The sequence below is a fragment of the Lemur catta genome, chromosome 1 (assembly GCF_020740605.2).
Source record: "Lemur catta isolate mLemCat1 chromosome 1, mLemCat1.pri, whole genome shotgun sequence".
Lineage (NCBI taxonomy): Eukaryota > Metazoa > Chordata > Mammalia > Primates > Lemuridae > Lemur > Lemur catta.
In genome coordinates, this window is record NC_059128.1 from 68,001,482 (window position 1) to 68,025,920 (window position 24,439).

The 24,439-nt window shown below is 37.2% G+C and overlaps 2 protein-coding genes and 1 non-coding gene across 3 annotated transcripts; all 3 read right to left on the reverse strand.

Moving 5' to 3' along the window:
* Window positions 1-3,520: 3,520 nt before the first annotated feature.
* LOC123640560 (olfactory receptor 11G2-like) lies at window positions 3,521-4,498 on the reverse strand. The gene has a single exon (XM_045555170.1). The coding sequence runs from the start codon at window positions 4,454-4,456 to the stop codon at window positions 3,521-3,523; it is 936 nt and encodes a 311-aa protein (XP_045411126.1). The 5' UTR covers window positions 4,457-4,498.
* Window positions 4,499-12,184: 7,686 nt separating this feature from the next.
* LOC123631147 lies at window positions 12,185-12,291 on the reverse strand. Its single transcript, XR_006733019.1, has one exon. It is a non-coding gene; the product is annotated as a U6 spliceosomal RNA (small nuclear RNA).
* Window positions 12,292-16,725: 4,434 nt separating this feature from the next.
* On the reverse strand, window positions 16,726-17,685 carry LOC123640571 (olfactory receptor 11H6-like). Its single transcript, XM_045555174.1, has one exon. It carries the CDS (start codon window positions 17,683-17,685, stop codon window positions 16,726-16,728), a length of 960 nt encoding a protein of 319 aa, XP_045411130.1.
* Window positions 17,686-24,439: the final 6,754 nt, after the last annotated feature.

The following is a 24,439-nucleotide window of genomic DNA, read 5'->3' on the forward strand; positions in this document are numbered from 1 at the left end:
CTGGAGAGAGAGCGGCAGTGGTGTTTACCTGGCACAAGGCTAAGCTGGAGCTGTCCAAAGTGCCAGGCAGATGCCCCTGAGCTGGCTGCAGAAGTGAGAGTGAATATGGGGACAGTGGTGTCAAAGCTGTGCTTATGTATACAGGATGCTTGGACAGAGTAACTAACTTTCCAAACAAGAAAACAACACCTTCACTCTCATTATATTTCTGAAAGTTTGGGATAGATGTAGTTTAGGTTAGACAGATCCTGTGCTATGTTATCTGAGAGAAAGGCATTTCTCTGATAATTTATTTTTTTCCCAAGGATAGTCCAAAAGGGCACAATGGTTTAGAAGCATTATTGGCCTGATCACAATAGCACATCCATCTTCATTTGGTCTGGACCAGAGACTGTCACACCCATTTAATTTCTTCAAAGCCCTGAAAAGAAGAACCATTTTCCCTTTTATGAGAAGTGTTAGGCTGCTATGACATCATAGAAAATATATGGATTCGGGGTAAGAATACTAAGGTTTGAATTATAGCTCATACTTTACAAATTTTGGAAACATTGTTCATTACATCATCTCCTTTCGTGGACAAGGGATGAATTCAAAGTTGAAGTTTCCCTGCCAGTGTCTGGTTTTCTTGGAGAAGAGAGATGGTCTTGTCTACAGTATCCATCAAGGAGCAAAAGGGTGAAGATCTCAGTGTTTACAGGAGGATGGAGGGATTATAAGCAGGGCCTTCAGGGAGCGGGCCCTGCTCCTCTGCTCAGTAAGAATCAATTTACCAGCGCTAGAAGGAGAACAGTGTTAGGAGACTGCCCTGTGCTAGTTCGTCCTTTCCTCTGGGGCCTGTCTTCTCTAGAGACCCATGGTGACTCCTGCCTGTGTTTTCCAGTAGAGTAGAAAACACTATCTTTTCCAGCCCTAAACTTCTCAGGGATGGCATGAGATAGAATCAGTCTCTAAGCACATTCATAGTGTCTACCAGGTGTCCGAGGGAAGTTTAGCAAAGTAACACAGGGTGTGGTGGCTGCAGTGCAGGAAGCTGTTCACTGGGCAGCTCGTGAGTGGTGTCAGTTATGGGTTTGGGGACGGGGCCTCCTCTGATTTTAAACACATGGGTATTTTTGCCATTAACTCTGGAGATTTAACTGTTTTCATCATACTAACAATATTAAATTAGTCTTAGCTACCAAAAGTCACACAACCACAGATAATTTTGTTTTGGCTGGGTTTATATTTTTCTAACTTTGTGTGAAACCCTGAGACATTCAGATATGAAAATGCCCAGACAAAAATATATCCTGACAATTCTGAAGACATTTTTCTTTTTTTTTAAGTTTTTTTTTAATTCTAACATATTTCAGGTGTCATGGACATTTTTATTTTTGTTTTACCAATAATTTTTTTTAAAATGAGCTTATTTATGAAAGATTAATAAATTCATGTGAACTTGAAAAGCATTTGTGTTTATTTAATTTATAAGAGCTCCTTGTATTTATAAAACAATTTGGTACCATGTAGACCTAATATATAATACATTTACACACCCAAAACACATCTAAATACATACCCATATACACAAAGTTTCAATAGCTTTTATCGCAGAACTCCAGTCATAAAATCCTCTGAAGTTCCACATAAATATGCATCATTATGTTTCTGTTACTCTGTTTCCCTTTCTAACAGCAGGCATCCCCCATACTTGGCCAGTTTGCCTTCTTGGTTGGAAATGTCTTTCCATCTCCCAGACCTTAGGACAGAGGTGTCTTTTAACCTTTCATACCTTAAAACCTACCACAAGAGAAAGTACCTTTGAAAGTGTCTTTCAACCTCCCAGACCTTGGACTTTGCTGATGATATTTCAAATTTAAAGTAGGCAAAAAGAAAATAGATTAGGCTGAGGTTATTGGGGGGGAAAAGGTATATTTATCATTGTTTTGTCTATATTTCTCTTCTTATGAATAAAATAGAATATGTTTTCACATGTTAATATCCATTATTATTGACTTTTTTATATATTTTGCATTTTTATTGTACCAATGATTTTTTTTATTGATCTGAAGATTATATATATATGTATGTATCAGAGATATTACTCTTTTGTTTATAATTGATCTTAGTATGATCAATGTTCTGGAAGACAGAAATATAAGCTCAACTAAAGGAGTAAAGACAATTTGTTGTTGTTGAAAGGGTAATGGAAAACTTCAGGTTTTGCTCTAGGATTATGACCTTGTGTAACTTGTAAGGGCAAATACAAGTAAAAAATAAGAGGCCTAATTATCCCTGTTGAAAATAAGGGAAGAGATTTTCTCCTCTCCCTTTGCTTAGAGTATTTACTTTAGAAAACTTAATTAAGTTCTTTCTCTTTCTTCAAAAGCTGTATATAAATCTTTTAAAAGCTAAATAAGCCTCTTGCCAGCTTTCTGACCCAGGAATATCTTTGTCAAGGAATTGGGAACAAAGAACACAGTGCTCCCACCTCCCAGTTTCTGTGAAAGGGTAAGTGCCTAACATTGGTGGCCTAACTTCCAAGTTGCAAAATTATTTCCTGTCATAAAGATATGAATTTATTTTTCCTTTGTATAACACCAACTAGCAAATATAGATGGCCACCTCAACTACTGAGTGAATCTAGGACGAACTATGTGTGACAAATCATGCTGGCAAGTCCTTTTGAGTACTAGTTATTGGTTTTTTTGAGAATGTTTACGTCATGGATTGTATTTGCTTTGCTACAAAAAGGGTCAGATGTTCTTCTCCCATCCAAGTGCTAACCAGGCCCAACCCTGCTTAGCTTCTGAGATCAGAAGAGATTGGGTGTGTTCAGGGTGGTATGGCTGTAGACCAGATGTCCTTCTATCTTTGCAGTGTCTTAGGGGATTGTCTGTGATGCACATGACATTCTGGTTTAATGTTTATGCAGTAACTTGTATTCTTTCTCTTTTACCTTTATGGAAAAGTTTTCTGGGTTGGCAGATTTGTTTTTAATTATATTTCCCCAAGAAACTTAACTCAATTTTTTTCAATCTATAGCTTTATCATTTATTAAATTAGGAAGATGAAGAGATCTCTTAAAGCCCTAAAAATTTTTGGGAAAAAAATCTACTACAGTGTAGAAAGTTAAAAAATAATATGAGTAACTGAGTAATATGTTATTTATTTTTTTTTGTGACAGAGTCTTACTCTGTTGCTGGGGCTAGAGTGCTGTGGTGTTAGCCTTGCTCATAGCAATCTCAAACTCCTGGGCTTAAGCGATCCTACTGCCTCAGGCTCCTGAGTACCTGGGACTACAGGCCCATGCCACCACACCTGGCTAATTTTTTCTATTTTTAGTGGAGATGGGGATTTGTTCTTGCTTAGGCTGGTCTCAAACTACTGAGCTCAAGGGATTCTCCAGCTGGGGCTTCTCACTGGGGTAGGATGACAGGTGTGCCCCACTGTGCCCGGCCAGTTAGTTTTTTTTTAAAATAAGGAAATTAAAAATAGATTCTGTCTCTCAAAATCTTTTAAACTAAGACTCTTAATTTTATGTTCCCAGCAATTTCTTCATTGCATGTTTCATATCTTTGTTCCTCAGACTGTATATTACAGGGTTAATGAGTGGAGTAATCACAGAATAAAACAAAGTCACAATCTTCTGCATTCCAGCCTTATGCTTGGATGTTGGTCTCACGTACATGACCATCACTGAGCCATAGAAGAGAGAAACTACAGCGAGATGAGACCCACAGGTGGAGAAAGCCTTTCTTCTCCCAGCTGCCGAAGGGACCCTCAACACAGCTCTCAGGACCAGAGCATAGGACCCCACAATGAAGAGAAAGGGAATAAATAAAGGTAGAGAACTTAAGGTGGAGATAGTGAGCTCTATTACAGGGGCTCTGGGACAGGTAAGGGCTAGCAGAGGACCTGGGTCACACAGGAAGTGATCAATAATCCTAGATCCACAGAAGGTCATTTGAGAAATGAAAACAATAGGAATGAGGAACCAAAGGAAACCAAGTACCCAGCAGCTGCCCACAAGGATGTTACAGAGATGTCCAGTTATAAGTGTGGGGTAGTGTAGAGGCCGGCAGATGGCAAGGTATCGATCAAACGCCATCACCGCCAGGAAAAAGCATTCTGTAGAACCCAAGGAGAAGAAGAAGTAGAACTGGAGAAAGCACCCAGAGAAGGAGATGACCTTGGTGTCAGAGAGGAAGTTGGCCAGCATGTTGGGGACCGTGGAGGTGACATACCAGATCTCCAGGAAGGAGAAGTTGGCGAGCAGGATGTACATGGGGGTGTGGAGTCTCTGATCCCAGCGCACAGCACAGATGATGGAACTGTTGCCCATGAGGGTGAGGAGGTAGACAGCAGAGAAGAGCACAAAGAGGAGGATCTGCCCCTCCCTGGGACAAGGGAAGCCCAGGAGGAGGAAGCCAGAGATGGTGCTGGAGTTGCTGGGGTTGCTGAAGATCTTCATGTGTCTGTGAGCTGTAAAAGCTCCAGCAATTATTGCGTGATGGTGCAAAGACAGTGGGGACTCAGCGTTACATTTAAGGCATCCTAGGGAATGGAATAAACACACACATCAATAGTGACTATTTTTGTGTAATCCTGAAATATTGTCCTGTTGGACAATATTCATTGGTCTATAAAATACATGAGAAGTCTGTATCAGTGGGTAGACACAGAAGTTTCCTTATTGAGAAATCTATGGAAACAGGCATAATATGTAAATATAGAGTTTAATAAATGATTATGAAGGAAACACCACTGTAACTACCACTGAGGTCAAGAAATAGAATATCATTTGACTCCTAGACTCTTTCCACATGCTCCATCCTCAGCACTATGTCTGCCTCTCTGTCTCTCCAATTATAACATTCTTTTTTCCTTGTTATCATCACTTCCTCAAATTTCTTTATAATTTAATAACTAAATATGGACCCATAAAGAATAAAAAAATATCTAGTTTTGCCTGTTTTTGTGCTTTGCATAAATGAAATCGTAGTATTGTCCTTTTGAATGGTTTCTTTGGTTCAACAGTAAGTTTGTGAAATTCCTGTTGTTGCATGTATCTGAAGTTTGCTCACGTTTACTGCTCTATAGTATTACAGTGTGTGAAGAAACCACCACTTAACCATTCTACTGTAGATGAATACTTGGATTTATTTCTAGTTTGGGCCTTTTAGGAGTAATATTACTACGATCATATAGTTTATCTCTCTTTGCTCACATGAACATGCATTTCTGGATCCTAACATATGTGTATCTTCAACTGTAGAAGATTAAACTAAACAGTTTTCCATAGTTATTGCACTTCACTCCTACTGGTTGTATATGAGAGTTCTGATTGTCAATATCCTTCTCTAATGTTACGAGAGCCTGGGGAATGACATATAGACTGCATTTTAACTTCTCTCTTTTTCTTTCTTCTGGTAATACCATACTGGGTAGTTCTTTTCTTGGCAGTACTTTTTTTTTCAGAGTAGGTGGTTACATGAAAACTGTTCTGCTCTGAAGAGAGAATATTCCTGAAGCAATAATACTGTCCCCCATCCTGGTTTAGGAAAACACTTTAACACGTGATGTAATATATAGCCACTCTGGGAAGTTTTTTATTAATCTAGGTGAGTTTTGTGACCAGCTTTATGATTTAAACCAGACATTTCTTCACTGTTTCTCTTACTTTTCCTATGTGTCTCCACCAAGAGAGAATTTATTGAATTTACTTACTCAAGATCATCTTGCTGAGCAGCAAATTTCAAACAGAACTTTGTTACAGGCTCAAAATCCGTTTGAAGAGTTACTTTACCAGAGGTGATTGGGAATTAGCATAATGCTTTGCACTTAGAAAGCTTTCAATAAATATTCATAAAATGAGTGAATAAATGCACTTTCTCAGTGCCCAGAAGGAGCTCAAATCCACACAATACTGGGGGAAAAGATGACTCGGATTATTTGGCTGTGGAACAGGGGACCCTTGGGACTATTTGGAATCAATTTTCTTTTTTAAGATAGTTGACTAACTCATTGATTCATGCTATTTGGTAATTCAGTCTTTCAATTTCAGGAGTAAAACACTGAAATTAATTGTAGGAAATAGCTGCATCTCATTTCTGTTAAAACAGATTCCCAGCCCTTAAGGGTAGATACAACCAAGGGATAGAATCAGCATTAGTTTTGTCTTGTTGAAACAGGTCTTTGATTGTCTGGCTTGGGAATATGAGTCTGCAAAGTCCACTGGTTCCTATTCTAGTTATATAATCTGTGGAACCTGACATTGTTGATCTAATGTTAAGGTAAGTTTAGCAGGAAACTTGAATAAAGGAGAAAACTTTAAATTTTTGCTTCCTCTCCAAATCACTGCTTGAGAGCACATTAAGGCAGAATAACTTTGGATGGTTATAGTTTTGCATAATGGGTTTATGTTTTTCTGAGTTTAAAAAAAATCCATCTTTGTTAAATAATACTGGGCTCATACCTTGGACTTGGTTATTATAGCCATTTGCAAATAGGGCATGCATAAGGAATATGAAAAATATTTATTTTCCATTATCTGGAATATAGCATCAATCAACAAATCAATAAAGTATAACATATTTTTGAAAGTTGACATAGTTATGCAAGGAGTCTGACAACAATCTGTGGAATATTCAAAAATGGTAAGACTTCTCTGGATAAATGGCAGAAGGTGTCAGGGGGAAAAGTAGTTCATTAAAGTTTATTTTTTATTGATTTGGAAAGGAAGAAAATTAGTGAAGGGGGACTAGCAAACTAATTACTATTTTGGAGCTTATAAAATGTATGCAAACTTTCCATCTTTGTTCTAGATCCAGTTCTGGATTTTACATGATTTTCAAGACAGGGGGACTCATGTGGCCAATAAAATTTTCTAAGATCCTGCTAGTTTATGTCTTATTTTACCTCAGGACTTTTAATGCCTCAGCTGTGGGAAGAACAGATTCTGGTCCTTGTACCACATACTGACCTTTTCTAAATGTAGTTTCCCCTCCTACCTCCCTGATTTTAAGGACATGTGACTAGGGACAGAGATTAAGTTTCAGATAGCAAATATTCATCTTTTTTGGATATATTTTTGGATTACTTTACACTATTTTCATTCAAGTGAAAATATTCAGAATATGGACTTTCTGAAGCAACCATTGTCCCCAAACCCTGTTCTTTGAATGGGGCTGTTAATGAGTGTTGGAGCCCTGAGAGTATGTAAACTGCTAATGATGGAAGGAGTGACTCAAAGTAAAACATACTGTAACATATGAAGGTGACTTATGGACTTTAAATTCTATAAAGTTAAAAAAAACCCTTTTAGGTCTACAGGTGTAGTACTAACTCAGAGAAAAGTCACCCAGTTCTCTGTAAGTTAAAAGAATTTGTTATTAATTGTGGTTGGGCATTTTTAATCAAGATGTTTTGGAGGGTGTTTCTAAAAGGTTATATTTTGAGGTAGTCACTTTGTCCATTATCTCAAAATATTTTCAGTAATTTCAATGGTTTAGTTCATGTTCAAGAACTTTCTTTTCCTGGCCTAGTCTATTGTAATGTTACATTTCTTTCTTTCTTTTGCCCCTCACATTCAATTCATCAGCAAGATTTGCTGCTTCTGTGGCTAAAATACGACTCATATTGATGCACTTCTCTTTTTCTCCACTGTCATTTCCCAAGTTCAAATTGTCACCCTTCCCCCTGCCCTGACTTCTGCAGCAGCATCCTAACAGAGCTCCCTCCTCCTCCTTTTGCCCTTCTACACTCCATTTTCCAAGCATCAGCCAAGTACTCTTTAAAAACTAAAACAGACCCTTACATAAAACCATTTCTTCTCAGAGCAATTTTGTGTCAGGAAGACTTAACAAAGCTGTTGAGGGAACAGGAATGGTGTGAAAATGATTCTGGGAGGGCCATCACCATTTTATGCTAAACCTAACATATTTAATCAGATTATATTGTTACTTACCTTTCATTGTTACTTACCGTTTATTACGTATCTTCTCTGTGCAGAAGAAACTATGTTTACGTGCCACAAATCTGAGCTGGAGCAAAGAAAAGGGAAAAAAAAAGTAGCTGATTCACCCTGCATCGGCTGCGGAGGGCACTGGGAACGTGGGTACAACACCGTGCTTATGTACCCAGGCTGCTTGGACCAAGTTAATTAACAAGAAGAACTACCTTTGTTTGTTTTTTTGGATTTGTTTACTTGTTAAATTAGTCAACCCCTGAAAGGTGAAGATAGACTATGTCTGAATGAGCCAGGCTGTGTCGTACACAGGGTAAGCTGAAGAAATTTTCATGATATTTTCATTTCCCCTCAAAATCTGGTATGGTAGAAGTCTTGGCGCCTGACTTTGTTAGCCCCTCTCCACAGCCAGTCCTGTGATGTTCACGACAACACAATTCCCTCCTCTAGGTTGTTCATGCGGTTTCAGTGAGGGAACTGCCGTGTCTATAATGTTGAGTAATCTGTTTCTAGAAAATACTTAAAAAAGTAAGGATAATATTCCAGATTGGGACAAGTGGTAGGCAGCTGTATATAATAGACAAAGCCCTGGGTTTATAGTCAGGAACTTTCTTTACAAGTCATAGGAAATTAATACTCTCTCAGTTTCCTTAGCTATAAAATGGGTATAATTATGCCCTCTCTAAAGAGTTATCATAAGGATTACTCTGTGAGTTAATGTCTGTGGAAGTACCTTGACCAGTGCCTGACTGGTAGGAGCCTAAGAAATATCAGTTGTATCTGTGTGGCTGTAATAAATCCAAATAGACCTGTGGATAGAGGCTATTGGATTCTGCAACTATAATATTCTTTTCCTATTCTTCTGAACACTACATCATCTTATTACCTGCACCTGCAAAGGGAGTCCCAAATTACAGCTTCTCAGAAGTTTCCTTTTTATTTTCTTAGAAAGAAGTGGTAGTCTTTTTGGCAATAATCAGAGAGGAGAAAAAATGTGGCAATTGTGGTAAGGGTCCTTGATTTTTTTTGCTGCAGGATGGAGCGATTATAAATAGAGCCTCCCAGGAAGTAAGTTATTCTATTTTTCCTGATCAGCAAGAATCCATTTACTACTTCTAAAAGAACAGTGTCAAGAGACTGCTCTGTGCTTGTTATTTACTTCCCTTGGGGCATGCCTTAATTTCTGTTTTTTCCCTATGCAAGTAGAAATAATATCTTTTCCTTGCTTCAAACCTTTCACAGGTGGAATGAAATACTAATAAATCAATGGACTGATCAATTAATCAACCAACCAATAATACCATCTCTAACTCCCATAAGTGTGCCTACCATGTGGCCAATGAAAATCTTACAAACCTGAAGGGAGAAAAGCAGCCCCAGACTTTCAGAACTGATCTGACATCCCAGCTAGACCTCAAAGTTATTCAAGGCAGTCTGACACTCCCAGCTAGGTCATGCTATTCTCTTGTTGGATATAAAAAAATCTCATAGAATACCATCTCAGTCACGGTCACTCTGAGACAATGTTAAAATGAGACAAAAAGGGGCCACTTTATAATTTTGTCTAAGACAAAACAAAGTCACTGTGCCACGCATAAAATACTAAACATTATTCTCTTTTGGACAAAATGAGTGACTGCTACTTTTTTTCATTTTAAGCCAATTAAAGCTTTATTCTCCTTCTCCTTTGGTGTTTCTATAGATAAGATTTAAGATACCTAGTCATAGAATTGCCCTTGCTTTCTGACAACATCCAGTTGGAGCAAATCTCCACTTCCTTAGACCCTCCCCCAAATCACCCAACCAAAACACAAATCCTGTAATAGGTTCTTTCTAACACCATTTTTCTGAGACATGCCAGGTTTCCCCCATGGTATATGTTATCCCTTGCTATGGTGAGTGAAACACAACTTGTTCATCTACAGGTATTCCTGTGGTCTTTAACTAAAGGGAATGGATAAAACCGTCAAGGAATAAGGTGGCTGTGAAGCAGAAAGGTTTTCCACGAGTCTTCATTTAGACCTGTCTAAGAAGAGAGCTGCATCTAGGGACACTTTCTAGACCCAAGGAGGTTCCTAACTACAGTCAAAACAGGCTCATTCTGCAGCTGCTTTCTGACCAGCTGTAACTGGAGGTGGGCTCCGAGGTTTACTCATCCTCAACAAAGTTGCAGATCATTTAACACAACCGATCTCCTATCTCTTCGTCTTCCCTACTGTGGCAGAAGCTTTAATCTAAAACACTGATGAGTTCAGCTCGCTTTCGTGTTTGGGGACAGTTTATATTTAAAACTGGCAAATCTTCAGCCTGGCAAATGTGGCACTCTGCAGTGCAGCCTCCTTTGCTTTTCTGCCCCACTTCCCAGAGTTTCTTGCAGATGTCTCTATGTCTTGGTAGAACCAAACCACTCAAGCACATAGTGGGAGCTCTAATACTATGCATTGGAGTAGTTTTACTCTCTGGAAAATGTGAACGAGCACTGCCTTAGTCCGTTTGGGCTTCTATAACAAAAACCATAAACTGGTTATCTTGTAACAATAGGAATTTATTTCTCACAGTTTTGGAGGTTGGGAAGTCCAAGATCAAGGCACTGGCAGATTCAGTGTCTGGTGAGGGTCTGCTTTCTGGTTCACAGATGGCGTCTTCTTGCTGTGTCCACACATGGTGGACGGTTAAGGTCTTGGGTCTCTTTCATGAGGGCACTCATGCCATTCCCAAGGGTTTTGCCCTCATGACCTAATCACCTCTCAAGAGCTCCACCCCTAATACCATCACCTTGAGAGTTAGGATCTCAATATATGAATTTGGGGGGAACAGAAACATTCAGTTCATTGCAAGCACCCAGTGTGATGACTTGCAGTGGGAGGGTCAAGCCCTGTGGAGAAAGTGACCTGGAAAAGCAGGAGTGGAGGTTGGTCAATGAGCAGTGTTCAGGGGTATTTGTACTACTCTTTGTTTCTTTTCTGTTCTTTCTATATCCCTTTACCATTCTGGAATTGGTCTAAGAATTCTTTTTTAAAGAGTTTAGTGGTGAATAATTAATACACAATAAACTGCATAGATTTAAAGTGTATAATTGGATAAATTTTGATATATATACATCTGGGAACCATCACCATAATCAAGATGGTCAACACAACCATCACCCCCCAAAGTTTCCTCATGCCCCTTGGCAATCCCTCCCTCCTTCCCATCCTTTACTTTGTTCTATAGGCAACCACTGATCTTTTACTATAGATAAGTTTGCATTTTCTATAGTCTTATATAAATGGAATTATATTGTTATGTACTCTTTCCTTTTAGTCTGATTTCTTTCACTTAATATAATTATTTTGAGATTCTTCCATGTGGTTGCATGTATCAATAGTTCATTTCTTTTTATTGCTGAGTAATACCTCATTGTATAAATATGCCAAAATTTGTTTATTCACTCACCTGTTGATGGGTGTTTGAGTTATTTCCAGTTCTCAGTTATAAATAAACCTGCTAAGAACATTTGTGTATACTTCCTTGTATGGCATACGCTTTTTTTCTCTTGGGTAAATAGCTAGGGGTGAAATGACTGTATCAAATGGTAGATGCATGCCTAACTTTTTAAGAAAGTGCCAAACTGCTTTTCAAAATGCTTGTACCATTTTACATTCCCACTAGCAGGGTATGAGAGCTGCTGTTCCTTTATATTAATATCATCACCAACACTTGTACGGTCAGTCTTCTTAATTTTCATCATTGTGGTATGTATATAGTGATATCTCATTGTGGTTTTAATTTGTATTTCCTAATGACTAATGATGTTGAACAGGTTTTCATTTGCTTATTTGCCATCTGTATATCTTGTGTTCAATGTCTGTTCAAATCTTTTGCCCATTTTTAAATTGGGTCATTTGTTTTCTTTTTTCCCCCTTTTTTGATGTATATATTTAAGGTGTAACACTTGATTTTTGATATACATTTACATATTTAAATGATTCAAGCCAGGTAACATATTTATCATCTCATATGGCTACTTTTTTTCTGGGGAAGGGGTAAGAGCATCTAAAATCTATTCTCTGAGCAAATTTCAGTATAGGATAAAATATTATTAATTATAGTCTTCATGCTATACATTAGATATCTAGACTTATTTATCCTACATAACTTCAACTTTGAAATCTTTGACCAATATTTTCCCATCATACCTCCCCTTGCCTCTGGTAACCACCATTTTTCTGTTTCTATGTATTCCACCATTTTTTTTTAATGAAACACTTCCCAAATTTGTGTGTTATTCTTGTGCAGGGGCTATGCTAATCTTCTCTATATTGTTCCAATTTTAGTATATGTGCTGCTGAAGTGAGCACAGTATTCTGCCTTTTTTAGATCACGTATTTTTCTTTCTGTGTCTGGTTTATTTCACTTAGCAGGTTAATTTCACCTCTGGGTTCATTCATGTCATTGCAAATGGCAAGATATCATTTTTCAAGGCTGAATAATATTCCGTTGTGTATACATCACAATTTCTTTAACCAGTCATACCTCAATGGACACTTAGCTTGTTTTCATATCTAGGCTATTATGAATAATGCTATAACAAACATGGGAGGGCAGATATCTCTAGGAGATGCCATTTTTTAATTGATACATAATAGCTATACCCATTTATGGAGTACATGTAATATTTTGATATATGCATATAATATGTAATTATCAAATCAGGATAATTGGGTTATCCATCACCTTAAACATTTATTATTTCTTTTTCTTGGGAACATTCCAGATTTTCTTTTCTACCTATGTAGAAACATACAATGAATTATTAACTATAGTCACCCTATTGTGCTATTGAACACTAGAACTTATTCCTTCTGATTACATTTTTGTACTTATCAACAAGCCTCTCTTCATCCCCAATCCCTACCCTTCCCAACCTCTGGTAACCACCATTTTTCTTACCCTCCATGAGATCAATTATTTTTATCTCCCATATATGAGTGACAACATGCAGTATTTGTCTTTCCTTGCCTGGCTCATTTCACTTAATATATTGTCCTCCAGTTCCACCATGTTGTTGAAAATGACAGGATTTCATTCTCTTTTTAATGGCTGAATAATATTCCATTGTGAATATATACCATATATTCTTTATCTAGTCATCCATGATATACCCTTGAGTTGCTTCCATATATTGTCTATTGTGAAGAGTGCTGCAATGAACATGGAAGTGCAAATATCTTTTCAATGTACTGATTTCCTTTCCTTTGGATATATACCCAGCTGTGGGATTGCTGCATCATGTAGAAGTTCTATTTTAATTTTTTTGAGGAACCATCATACTGTTTTCCATAATGACTATACTAATTTACATTCCCACCAACATTGTACAAGCATTTCCCTTTCTCCACGTCCTTACCAGCCTCTGTTGTTTTCAGTCTTTTGATAATGGCCATTCTAACTGTGGTGAGATGCTATCTCATTGTGGTTTTGATTTACAGTTCTCTGATGATTAGTGATGATGAGAATTTAATGTACCTGTTGGCTATTTGTATGTATTCTTGTGAGAAATGTCTATTAGATCTTTTTGCGCATTTTTAAATCATATTATTTTATTTTTCTATTGAGTTGTTTGTGCTCCTTATATATTTTGGTTATCAATGCCTTGTCAAGTGGTTAGTTTGCAAATATTTTCACCCATTTTGTAGGTTGTCTCTTTACTTTGCTGATTGTTTCCTTTGCTGTGCAGAAGCTTTTTAGACTGATATAATCAAATTTGTCAATTTTTGCTTTGGTTGCCTGAGTTTTGAGGTCTTACCCAAGAAATATTTGCCCAGATCAATGTCCTGGAGAGTTTCCTCATGTATCGATACGCGAAAATGGATACCAGTCATGCCAATGAAGTCTGAATGTTTCTTTAGGAAAAAATAGAAGATAAATTGATAAGGTCATCAACAATGGAGATGTTGCCCATCTATGACACGTGGTCTGAAGATGGTTCAGGCTGCCAAAATGTACTCTTATATCACCCATGGGATTTCAATTAACTCATTGAGGGTACTCTCTGCTCTGGAGGGTGACTTTTTCCCATGAAACTGGGTGAGAGAAAGCCACAAAAGAGAGGAAATTGGTCCCTGTGGCTGCTGAGAATCTGTTTACTATGTTTTGATCTCTCTCTCTCTCTTTGCTTCCAGGATCCTGAGGGCACTTTGCTCCCACTGCCACTCATGTCAAAATCTGACCTCTGCAGTTCTGCATGTTACCCTCACTATCCTATTTGGATCAAGTTATCTCTTTCTCATTTCAGCCAGCATATCATCGTACACGTTTAACTGAAACTTTTCTAAGAAAGAAAAAAACAAACCGAGTAAAAAAGTTTTTATTCAGAATACACATGAAGATTTGTTTGATTAATATAGTTTATTAGATTTATGTATCTCTTCCTGCCTCCTACCCTCCCACCCCCATTTCAGTAACTATTGAGTACCCCATTGAGTAACTATTCCCAGAACTTTCTCCCTCTTTTTCAGTTCTAGGTTCACGCTTCCATTCAATCCTTCACCTTCCTTTGAAGGGCAAGTGTGGGAGCCTCCTACAGGTAAATTATTTCCAGTGCAGAAAGAATCCAATAAACTTCTTGAGACAAATATTGTGTTATCAATAATTCCTTCCATTCTTGTGACTACTCCTTCAAAATCAACTTCTACATGATGAAAGAGAACTTTGATATCCAAATGTAAGGGATTACTAATCTTTGACTTGGGTGATCATGTAATTAGCTTTAAATTTTATTCTTGTAATATATTGGGTTATACTTTTGGGTTAAGGCAGATCATCAAAGGCTCATATTTGAACCATAATTCTTAGATCTGGGAAGAATTGCTTCTATAAAGCTGCACTTCCATATAGTGCTTTTGAATTCTATTCAGGGATGCTGTAAGAAGCAGCTCTATTGTACCCCACCCCCAACTCATACTCCCACATGTGCACATACAAATAATATATATATTTCAGATATTTTTGAAGAATGCACCACTCTTCACTATATCTATTAGACTCTCTAGTATAAACCCCTATGAAAGAAATTATTTTAATCTAGTAATAATTTAGCTTCCTCTGAGGAACCTGTTTATTTTCTCTTTACAGGTAATGAAAATCATACAACAAATAATGTTTCCACATTCTGCACTTAGCTTTAAAGGGAGTTCATAATACCTTTAGGGCTTGACTTTAATAACAGCATAAGATCTTATGATCCCAAAATCTTCATTCTATTTTTTCTTTTAAAATTCATATTTCTTATCTTTATTTTTGTGGGTTTTTTTTTGTTGAGTACATCAAATCTTTGATGGAACAAAGTAGACTCTAATAAAATAAAGGTATATATAATGAAACATGTAAATAAACAAGTATTTCCAAGTTAGGAAGAGCTTGTGAAACTGGCATGATTTTTATTAAGCCTTTCCCTTAGTATATAGCATTGAGTAGTTTCCCCAGGACTTCAGATAAAACACTGTTTATTGTGGCTTAGAGGCTGCTAAATGATCTGATTTTGCCTACCTCCCCAGCCTCATTTACCATTTCCTTTTTCTGGATTGCCAAAATTAAACTTTTCCTATTCTTTGAAAACCCAAAGTTAACCTGTACTTACTTGGAACTTGATTTCCCTAGATCTTTGCATGGCTTATACCCTTACTTTGAAGTATTACCTCCTCACAAAGGAATTCTCTGACCATCCTGTCTATATCATTCCCTATCCTACTCCAACATTTTCTGTATTCATACTCTCCTTTATTCTTTTTATACTTCTAATAACTATTAGAATTATAGATTTATGTGTTTACCTGCTTATAATCTATCTCCCTTACTAGAATGTAAGTTTTCCAAAGGCAGGGATTTTATCTCCTATATTCCACTACATGTCACAGAAGTAAATGGATATTTTTGTATGAATGAATAAAATACATCAACCCTAGTTGCCAACTGACCAATTTATTTTTGACCGAATAGTTGTGGCAAATCACTATAACGTCTTTCACTTCTCCCGACTAATATAAGATTTCTATTTCTCTACCTATGTCACATTTATTAAAAATATTACAAATAGTGGCTCCTTAAGATCAGTCTCTGGACTGGTTCTGGTCTAGGTGCACCAGAATCTGCTGGGTAACATTAAAATAAAGATTTCCAGGGTCCACTTCAAAGATTATGATTTAGGATATTTGGGGAATGGCCTGGAAATCTGTCCTTTTAAAAAAATCTTCCCAAGTAATTATGAAACAGACAGATTTGGAAGACAATGCTTTAGATTGTTATTAGTCACTTGGATGCCAATTAAATTAAAAAATTGGCACAGTTATGATTTATTAATTGTCACTAATTTCCTTTTATCTGAATTAAAATGGTGTGAATGCTCTATTCTTCTGCTAGGAGTAGAGCAGAGGTCATCAGGCCAGAAAATCCAAGCACAAGAATGGAATATGCACTTATTATAGGTCAAAAAAATATGAGGCCAGGGACCAGGTAGGTGATTACAGATAAAAGGGCAATCAGTTATTGAAGGTCAGAGTAGGAGAAGAGTCTAAATTGAGATACGCAGGTCATTTAATTAAAATTACCATCTATCAAGTCCTGATTTGAAGACAAGATCTGGTTTAATTGGGATATTCTTGGCCATCATTTGACTAGGCAGAAATTGATGAATTTGGGTCTGGATCTCTAGGTGCAGATGAATAAAGTCTTACTTTTTAACTGGGGATAGAAATGGGGAAGAAATCTTCTGATTGTGGTCCACTTGTGATCTCTCATTCACTTTGATTAATTTTTGTGTGTATCTGAATTTTTTTCAAGGCAGCCTTCATGTCCTTGTTCCGGAGACTATAGATCAGTGGGTTTACAAGTGGCGTCACTGAGGAGTAGAACAAGGTGACAATCTTCTGTATTCCAGCTGGATTTCCAGAGGTTGGGCTGATGTACATCACCATGAGACTGCCGTAGAACAGAGACACCACAACTAGGTGGGAACCACAGGTGGAGAAGGCCTTACGTCTGCCAGCTGTGGAAGGGACGCGTAACACTGCTCTGAGAACCAGGCTGTAGGATGCAAGGATGAAGAAGAAGGTGATGAAGATAATAAGTGAGCTCAATACAGAACAGGAAAGCTCAATTCCAGGTGTAGGGATGCAGGACAGGGCCAGAAGAGGACCGGGGTCACAGACAAAGTGGTCAATGGTAGGTGGCCACTCCCCTATGTGGCCACAAAAGGGAAGTTGTGTGATAAAATAGATAGGAATGGGATAGCAGAGGAAGGCCGTTACCCAGCAGAGGGCCACGGAGTTCATGCAGAGACGATTGTTCACGATGGTAGGATAATGGAGAGGCTGGCAGATAGCCAGGTACCGATCGAAAGCCATGAGGGCCAGTAAGAAGGTCTCAGTGGTGCCCATGGAGAAGAAGAAGTAGAACTGGAGGAAGCAGGCTGTGTAAGAAATGGTTTTGGTCTCAGATAGGAAGTTCCCTAACATATTTGGAACAGTGGTGTTGATGTAGCAGATCTCCAGGAATGAGAAGTTGGCCAGCAGGATGTACATGGGGGTGTGGAGCCTGTGGTCCAGCTTCACTGCACAGATGATGGAACCATTTCCCATCAGGGTCAGGATGTAGGAAACAAAGAACAGCACGAAAAGGAGGACCTGAACTTCTCTGGAGCAGGGAAAATTCAGGAGTATGAATTCAGTCACTGTGTTGACTCCTGACACATTCATGGCTTCCGGAGGTGTAGAAAGGAAAAAAAATGATAATGAAACAGATGACCATATTCCCTAATCCTCAGGGATATCTCTTTTATTTTTTAGAAATCTCTACATCCCATAGATTCTATCATTCTATTAAATAAACAGTAATCTAATTATACTGCTGAAGAGTGCCAAACTTTGAGAGTGCTTGATATGATCAAACTCTGAATTCTTGGACTCTGTCTCATTTCTCTTTCAGTTTTCTCACAGTAAATTACAGGACCAAATATAATAAGCAACTTGTATTAGGTTAATAATAGTATTTACAAATCTGTGTAAAGAGATAAGAAATTCATGTTTGTGTCTATAAAATAAGATATAAAAGACCCTTATTATGGGACAGAGAATTTCAATTACATTGATCTTTGGTATCAAAGACACAAAGGTTAGCTATCAGAAGAGGAAGAGTAGGAGAAAGATAATAAATAACACAATGAAATCTTTATGCATTTCACTGTTATTCTAGATGAGTATTGGAGTTAACACTTATCAGTGTTAGTGTCTGAAGATAACCCAGACAAAAAAATGTCAAATGTGATGTTCTTTCTTCAGTGTTCATCAAGGTCTGTTGTCTCAGGAAACCTTTGAATATTCAGACATGTACATAGTGACTTTGAATTTGGTTCCGTCTCTTACTATTTGGCTAAAAAAAGTCTGTAAAATCTTGGTCTAGGTAAAACTCTATTTATAGATATAAAAAGTGAGTACTGGATCTGGTGTATTATTTTAATATTTTTCATAGTTTTGTTTGCAGTGTTAGGACTTCTAGAAAAGCCTCTATTCTTCCGGTTTATGGATAGACACAGTGGGTCACAAATGTCAGATGCTTCCAAGCAGAGACCTCTGGGTACCAAGGAAAATGTGGAAGCCATAAAATGCCTCATTGGACAAGAATCTCCCTTTCATTTCCTCATCCCTTCAGTCGCTTGAATCCCATTATAGGTGTGGAAGGTTGGAGTTGTTTTGGGAAGTGCATGGAGAATCTTTATGAAAAGTTCCCTGAATTAGGCTTAGTTTGGGACATGACCTGACTTCCATTGTGAGAGAGGTAAAACAGCATCAATAAAATTTCCTAAGGTTTCTTTTGCCAATAGTTTGGTCTTAATTTATTAATTTATTTTTTGTATCCTTTTTGTTAATGAGAGACAGTCATCATTTGGGCCTAAACGACCCAAAGTTAAAATGATAGAGTGAAAATGTTTAATCAGGAAAGTACAAGTGCAGAATACAGCCCCAGGCAGCCCCAGACATTTTTTTTTAAATTTTTAAATTTTTTTTTTTTTTTTTTGAGGCAGAGTCCTGCTCTGTTGCCCTGGCTAGAGTGCCGTGGCGTCAGCCTAGCTCACAGCAACCTCAAACTCCTGGGCTCAAGCAATCCTCCTGCCTCAGCCTCCCGAGTAGCTGGGACTACAGGCATGTGCCACCATGCCTGGCTAATTTTTTTCTATATATTTTTAGTTGTCCAGCTAATTTCTTTCTATTTTTTAGTAGAGACGAGGTCTTGCTCTTGCTCAGACTGGTCTCGAACTCCTGAGCTTCAATGATCCGCCCACCTCGGCCTCCCAGAGTGCTAGAATTACAGGCGTGAGCCACCGAGCCCGGCCCCCAAACATTTTTTAATAAAAGTATTCTAGCTAAGAATATTTATTAATGTATTAGTTTCAAAATGTGTTAGTTTCCAGATCACACATCATATCTTTAAGAATGACCTTGATTATTGCAATTAGTGACACATGGGATGAGAGAGATTCAAAATTTTTCACATCATACTTCACTTTAAGCCTCCTCTAAAACCTGTGAACAGATCATTTTTGGTGTAAAATAGCTGTAATTCCTCTGTAGCAGGAATTCGAGTACCACAGAAGCCAAAAAAACCATGAGGAAAGAGTGAAAAAAGCAAGAAATATTCAGTGACTAACGTGCAGAGGTTTCTGATGGTTTTGCAAACCAAATGGACCTGAACTCACCGTCTGGCATGCTCGATCATCTCATTGCTCTTCCTTCTCTCAGTGGCCGATCATTTGCTCTTTGGAAGAACAAAACAGCACTAAACTGGGGAGAGCTGAGGTTTTTTCAGCCCTTCTCATAGCCACTTTGGGAATCCTACACAGACGTCACTTTGCTAGTATCTCTGTTACCCCAAAGAGCTGGTTCTGACTGGTAACAACTTCTGGTTGATAAAGACAGAATGTACATACTACTGAGCCCCCCCTTCCCCCATCTCACTTCCCTGAGTTCCCAGCCCTCTTACTTGTAAAGGTGAATTTCCTTCCCTTCATTCATGTAACACAAGTGGCTGTTCTTGCAGTCACACAAAAGAAGGCAGAGTTAAAAGGCACACCTCAGAGCTGTCCTATACTTGTATCTCCTCTGAATCCATCTTCTCATACAACCGGCAGGTCTGACTTATAATCTTCTGTTTTCACTGCAGCAAAAGGCAGACAGGGAGGACGGTATGGCATTCTTGGCAGCCAGGAGCCACAAAAGATCTTATGCAGTATGGCATGGAGAGAAATCGGTATATTTATTGCACAACAGAGACTTATCTGTGCTGCTTTGAAACCTATGTCTTATTTATCCTAAGACCTAAAGGATATAGTCTCTTGTGGATTCCAAAAGTGGGACTTTATGAAGGAAGATTGTCAATTGTATCCCAACTTTTCCCTTCCTTCAGGAGCCCATTAATTGGCTCTTGGGACCTAGTTTTCCCAGTGGCCATCACATCATTTCATGCTATTCTTAGGGCAGATGTTTGTTTTGTTGTATTAATAGCTTATTGTTACGATGGTGCAAACAGTACAGCAACACTGGTTTAGCTGGGACAAGAGGTTTTTGCTTATTTTTGTATTCTTTCACATTCAATTTTATTCATTTTTTGAGTCTGTAAGTTTTGGACTCTCATTTGTCATTATCAGATTTATGACATCAGAGTTCTCATTCTCTTTCCTACTGACTCACACAACGTCTTGAGAAAGGCTACTACTTTCTTTTTTCTTTTTTTCCCTTCTGACTGTATTTTCAAATAGCCTGTCTCCAAGCTCACTACTTATCTATTCTGCTTGGTAGATCTACTTTTAGTTCTTTGAGAAATCTCCATACTGATCTCCATAGACGTTGTACTAATTTACATTCTCACCAACAGTGTATGAGTGTTCCATTTTCACTGCATCTGTGCCAACATCTATTGTTTTTTGACTTTTTATTATGGCCATTGTAATTGGACTGAGATGATGTCTCACTGTGGCTTTAATTTGCATTTCCCTGATGATTGTTGATGTTAAGCAATTTTTCATGTTTATTGGCCATTTGTATATCTTCTTTTGAAAAATGTCTGTTCATGTCTTTTGCTCACTTTTTAAGGGGGTTGTTTATTTTTTTCTTGTTGAGTTCATTGAGTCCCTTGTAGATTCTGAATATTAGTTTTTTCTTGGATACATGGTTTGTTAATATTTTCTACCATTCTGTAGGTTGTTTATTTATTCTTTCGATTATTTCTTTTGCTGTGCAGAAGCTTTTTAGTTTAATTAAGTCCCATTTATCTATTTTTGTTTTTGTTGCATTACTTTCAGGGTCTTAGTCATAAATTCTTTGCCTAGGCCAATGTCCAGAGGAGTTTTTCCTAGGTTTTCCTCTAGAATTTTTTTTATGGTTTCAGGTCTTACATTTAAACCTTTAATCCCTCTTGAATTAATTTTTGTATATGGTGAGAGATAGGGATTCAGTTTGATTCTTTCGCATATGGCTGTCTAATTTCCCAACAGCATTTATTAAATAGGTTGTCCTTTCCCCAGTGTATGTTCTTGTCAACATACACTGTTGACAAGATCAGTTGGCTGTAAGTGTGTGGCTTTATTTCTGGGTGCTCTATTCTGTTTCATTGATCTATGTGTTTGTTTTTATGTCAGTATCATGGTGTTTTGGTTACTACAGCTCTGTAGTATAGTTTGAAGTCAGGTAATGTGATTTGTCCAGTTTTTTTCTTTTGGCTTAGGATGGCTTTGGCTATTCTGGATCTTTTGTGGTTATCTATAAATTTTAGGATTATTTTTTCTATTTCTGTGAAGAATGTCATTGGTATTTTAATGAGGATTGTACTGAATCTGTAGATTGCTTTGGGTAGTATGGACATTCTAACAATATTTATTCTACCAATCCATGAGCATGGAATATCTCTTCCATATTTTGTGCCCTCTTCAACTTCTTTCATCAATGTTTTATAGTTTTCATTGTAGATATCTTCTACTTCTTTGATTAAGTTTATTCCTAGATATTTTATTTTATTTGTAGCTATCATAAAATGGGATTACTTTCTTGGTTTGTTTTTCAGATTGTTTATGGTTGGCATATAGATATGCTACCAATGTTTTTATGTTGATTTGGTATCCTGCAAATTTTCTGAATTTGTTTATCAGTTGTAAAAGTTTTTGGGTGGAGTTTTTAGGTTTCTGCAGATATAAGATCATATTGTCTACAAATAAGGATTATTTGATTTCTTTTTTTCAAATTTGGACACCCTTTATCTCTCTCTTGTCTGATTGCTCTACCTATAACTTCTGGTACCATGTTGAATAACAGCAGTGAAAATTAGCATCCTTGTTGTGTTCCAGATCTTAGAGGAAAGGCTTTCAATTTTGCCCATTCAGTATGATATTAGCTGTGGTTCTGTCATATATGGCTTTTATTACGGTGAAGTAAGTTCCTTCTATACTCAGTTTTCTGAGAGTTTTTATCATGAAGGGATGTTGCATTTATTCTATTTTAAAAACTTGGTTTTTTTCTTTACATATGTTAATATTCATCCCTTGAATTCACTTCAGTTTGATCAACTTTTGGCAGCATGTATTTTCAAGCTTTGTTGTTAGAAACATAATAAATTTAGAATTGTTATGCCTTCCTGGGGAATTGACCCTTTTTGAATCATGGAATATCCTTCTTTATTCCTGGTAATATTTCTCATTCTGAAGTCTACTTTGTCTGATATTATTAGAACTACTTTAAATTTATTTTGATTAAAATTTTCATGGTATATGTTTTCCTAGTATTTTACTTTTAACCTATTCTTTTTTGATTGAAAGTGGATTTCTTGTAGACAGCTAATTGGGTCTTGCTTTTCTCCCCAATTTTATAGCCTTGGTCTTTTAGACTCATTTGCTTACATTTAATTTAATTTCTGATATGGTTGTATCAAAATCTACCCTCTCCTTAACTGCATTCTATTTATTCTATATGTTCCTTTTTTCCCCCTTCTTCTTCTGTCTTCTTTTGGATTGAGTATTTTGTATTTTTGTGAATCTGTTTTAACTCCATTAGTGGCTTGTTATTTGTATCTTAAATTTTTTAAAAAACAAGATTGTCCTAGGATTTGCAATATACATCTTTATTTAATCAGAGTCCAACTTCAAGTAATATTAACCTGCTTTGTGTGTGGTATAAGTGCTTTAAAATAATGTATTCCAAATCTTCCTCTCATCCTTTGGGCTATGTTTTGGTCATAGAATTGGCTTTTATATAAGCTGTAAGAACACAAAATATTGTTACAATATACATTTCATTTATTCTGTTTCTAGTGCTTTCTTTTCTTGGTGGATCCAAGTTTCTGTCTAGTATCATATTCCTTCCGCCTCAAAAACTTAAACAATTCTTATAGTGCAAGTCTGCTGGCAATGAGTTCTCTCAATTTTGTTTTCATAAAAATATGGTTTTTACTAGGTATAGATGAAGGGCATGAGTGTTCAGAACTTGCTCAAATCCATAGCAAAACAGAGAGAAGCCCCAAAACAGAAAATTCAAGCTCTAATAGCAGAAAAGAAAATGCAGCTAGAAAGGTATTGGGTTGAATACGAAGCTTTGTGCAAAGAAGCAGAACAAAATGAATTTATTGACCAATTTATTTTTCAGAAATGAACTAAAAATTTCGCTTTTATAGTAGGAAGGCAAACCCCTCCCCTGCAAACCATAAAACCTTTGTACCATTCCAGCGACTTGACTAATGATCTCAGTATGTCACAATGTGTGAGAAGCGCAGCCCTCTGAAGGCAGCGCTGCAAGGCTGGGGGCTCATTTAAGCATCAGCGCACAGTTGCCACCGGTGGCCACTTAGTAGAGTCTCACCTCTTGTGTTCTTAGTCTGAACTAAGCAGTCTGTAAGCTTTGATCCTTTTCTTTTGTAAATTTACAAAGCTTTGGAAGGAAAAGCAATAAATTATGGTTTTCAAATAGAAAAAAAAAAGAACACAATAGAAATGTTGAAAGAATTCATTTTTTGTGTGTGTCCTATGAGATAAGAATAAAAAGAAAACATACAACCTGTTCTCAGTAATGGCATGATGTAAACTGTAGATGAAATGTGGGTGGGGGCAATTATAATCTTCCAAGTTGAAGTGATCCCTTAAGAGAATGTGTACATTTGTAATGCTCTGGTCACTTTTGCTTAGTTGATATTTTGTCCTGACTGTGAACAAGAAACACACACACATATAAATAAATTGGACTTCTTCAATATACAAAAACGTCTGTGCTGCAAATGACAACATCAAGAAAAGTGAAACACATCACAAAAGTGAAACACAACTCACACAATGGGAAAAATATTTGTAAACCATGTGTCTGATAAGGGAACTGTATCCAGAATATTTTTCAAAATATACTTTTAGTAAATGCTTTATTATATTGCATTATGGGAATTAGGGAAACAAAGGATCTATACGGTATTTTTCAAAAGGAA

Excerpts from the sequence above, each read along its gene's own strand:
- LOC123640571 (XM_045555174.1), bottom strand. The coding sequence starts at position 17,685 with ATGAATGTGTCAGGAGTCAACACAGTGACTGAATTCATACTCCTGAAT.
- LOC123640560 (XM_045555170.1), bottom strand. The coding sequence starts at position 4,456 with ATGAAGATCTTCAGCAACCCCAGCAACTCCAGCACCATCTCTGGCTTC.